The sequence below is a fragment of the Otolemur garnettii genome, unplaced genomic scaffold, assembly GCF_000181295.1.
Source record: "Otolemur garnettii isolate 467f Iridium unplaced genomic scaffold, OtoGar3 scaffold00134, whole genome shotgun sequence".
Lineage (NCBI taxonomy): Eukaryota > Metazoa > Chordata > Mammalia > Primates > Galagidae > Otolemur > Otolemur garnettii.
Genome location: NW_003852529.1, coordinates 4,282,737 through 4,285,034, shown reverse-complemented (window position 1 = coordinate 4,285,034; position 2,298 = coordinate 4,282,737). Strand labels below are relative to the sequence as shown.

Genomic DNA, 2,298 nt, shown 5'->3' with positions numbered 1-2,298 from the left:
AGCCCAGGAGTTGGAGGTTGCTGTGAGCTGTGATGCCACAGCACTCTACCCAGGGGGACAGCTTGAGGCTCTGTCTCAAAAAAAAAAAGGAAAAAACAAAAAAACAAACCAAAGAAGGCCCTTATGCCCTTTGGCTCAAGTTCACTGTTGATTTGTGTACTTAATTAAGCTGCAAAGTAAACTTGGTAAGGTTTTGGGAGATCAAGGGCCTCAGCCTGACAGTGGGAACAAGACAACTACAGTACTTACGTTCAGGGCTGCCATGTCTCTGTGGAACTCTCCTTCCCAGAACTTGGGCAGTTTGGAGAAAATGGAATTGTCAGTCACCTCACTGCCGAATGTGGAATCCAGCCAATCAGAAAGCAAATCCTTGGCCTCTTGCAGCAACACCTGAAGTGAGAGGTATCCACAAATGGGCTGTACATTTCACACAGAACACCCTGTACCCTGTGCACAGCTCTGATCCTCAAAGAGCCACCATCTTCTGGGAGACAGCGATGCTCCACCAGCAGGAGGGCAGGAGGTTCCCACATAAACAGAGGGGCAGACTTGAGAGGGACTGGGTTTAGGCACAGTGAGTGAGAGGCCAGGATGGGCTTGGGAGGGTGTGCAGCCTGGGCTCCTGCACGGTGGGGTCACAGGCACAGGCAGGCAAGAGTGCACACAGCACGTCACCTCCAGCACAGACATGTGGAACACTCAAAAAGGATTCAGGATGAGGACAGCCAAAGGTTGAGAGAGATGGGCAGGGCCCTGGGCGTCTTGAAGGCCGCATCTCCCAAATGCCATCGACTAAGACACCTATCCCACTTCACACACCATGGAATGGGAGAAAAGGCTACCAGTCCGCCACAACATGGCATTTATGGGACCAGTGCCCCATAACTGCACACATATTGTTGGCCCGAGACATATCCTCGACTGTACTCATGTCAGATGGCAGAAATGTCCAACCTCGACCTGCTTTAGAGGAATCTCATGTTCTTAGCCTAGTGACTTGGAACAGGCACTAGACTGTAGTGCCAAGAAGGTAGCCTGTGGTCCGCTGTGAGACCAGGAGGGAAACAACAAAAATTAGAGGGAGTAGGTATAGAGAAACGACCCGGCAGAGAGCAAGCACACGGCAGGGCAGAGTACCCGCAACACTGATAGAGAAGGGGCATGAGGCCCCTGTGGGCCAGGCTCTCCAGGCACCCCTGAAGGCCAGGCTCTCCAGGCACCCCTGCCACCAGCTCCTGGATAAAACAGACCCATGCTGCTAGGCTTGCTAAGTGACAGCACAAATCTGCAAGGGTGCTCATGCTCTCCCCATCACAGTGGGGTACACAGAGGATGGGACATGTGCCCCAGGGAAGCAAAGGCTGCCAGGTCTGCTGCACAGAAAACAGACACTGGGGCTGTCACCAGTACAGGGACAGAAACCTCCAAGGGGGCCACAGCACCCCCATGTGGGTGGTGCCCTGGCTCTCAGGAAAGTCTCTACATTAGGGCTCTGAGGATCACCATAGATCAAGACTCAGCAGGCATAAGATCCTAATTAAGGTGCCCAAGGACACGAGCAACCATCAGTGAGAGTCAGCAGAGATGACAAGCAACAGATTGGCACTCACAAAGGCTTCAGATGCTACAGTTCACAAAAAAATAGTTAAGTATGAAATGTTTAAAGAATCACAAGAGAATAAGCAACAGCAGTCAATAAGATGCTATCAAAGGCCAGGCGTGGTAGCACACACCTGTAATCCCAGCATTTGGGAGGCCGAGGCAGGTGGATTGCCCTGAGCTCAGGGGTTTGAGACCAGCCTGAGTAAAAGCAAGACCCCATCTCTAAATGATAGCCAAGCGTTGTGGTGGGCGCCTGTGTCCTAGCTACACAGGAGGCTAAGGCAAGAGAATCGCTTAAGCCCAAGAGTTTGGGGTTGCTGTGAGCTGTGACGGCACAGCACTCAACCAAGGACAACAAAATGAGGCTCTGTCTCAAAATAAATAAATAAAAATAAAATTCTATCAAAATGGCCCAGGTAGATTTAAAAATACAAAAAATGGTATTTTTAGAGATAAAACATATCTACTCATGAAATAAAAACACTGAATAGGGTAAGTAAAGACAGCTGGAAAGAGAATGAGTGAATGAAGTCACCCAAAATGAAATAGAAATAAGAAATATGGCTCGGCGCCTGTGGCTCAAACTGCTAAGGCGCCAGCCACATACACCTAAGGTGGCGGGTTCGGATCCCCAGCCCAGACCCGCCAAACAACAATGATGGCTGCAACCAAAAAATGGCCAGGCGTTGTGGCGGG

The 2,298-nt window shown here is 50.5% G+C and overlaps 1 protein-coding gene across 2 annotated transcripts in view; it reads right to left on the bottom strand.

Moving 5' to 3' along the window:
• Window positions 1–2,298, bottom strand: part of CARS (cysteinyl-tRNA synthetase) — a 58,625-nt gene that overhangs the window by 29,790 nt on the left and 26,537 nt on the right. For both annotated transcript variants that reach the window (XM_003798364.3, XM_023518316.1), the window contains one exon: window positions 250–390. In XM_003798364.3, coding sequence (XP_003798412.1) covers window positions 250–390 — 141 coding nt within the window. The remainder of the gene's footprint in view (window positions 1–249; window positions 391–2,298) is intronic.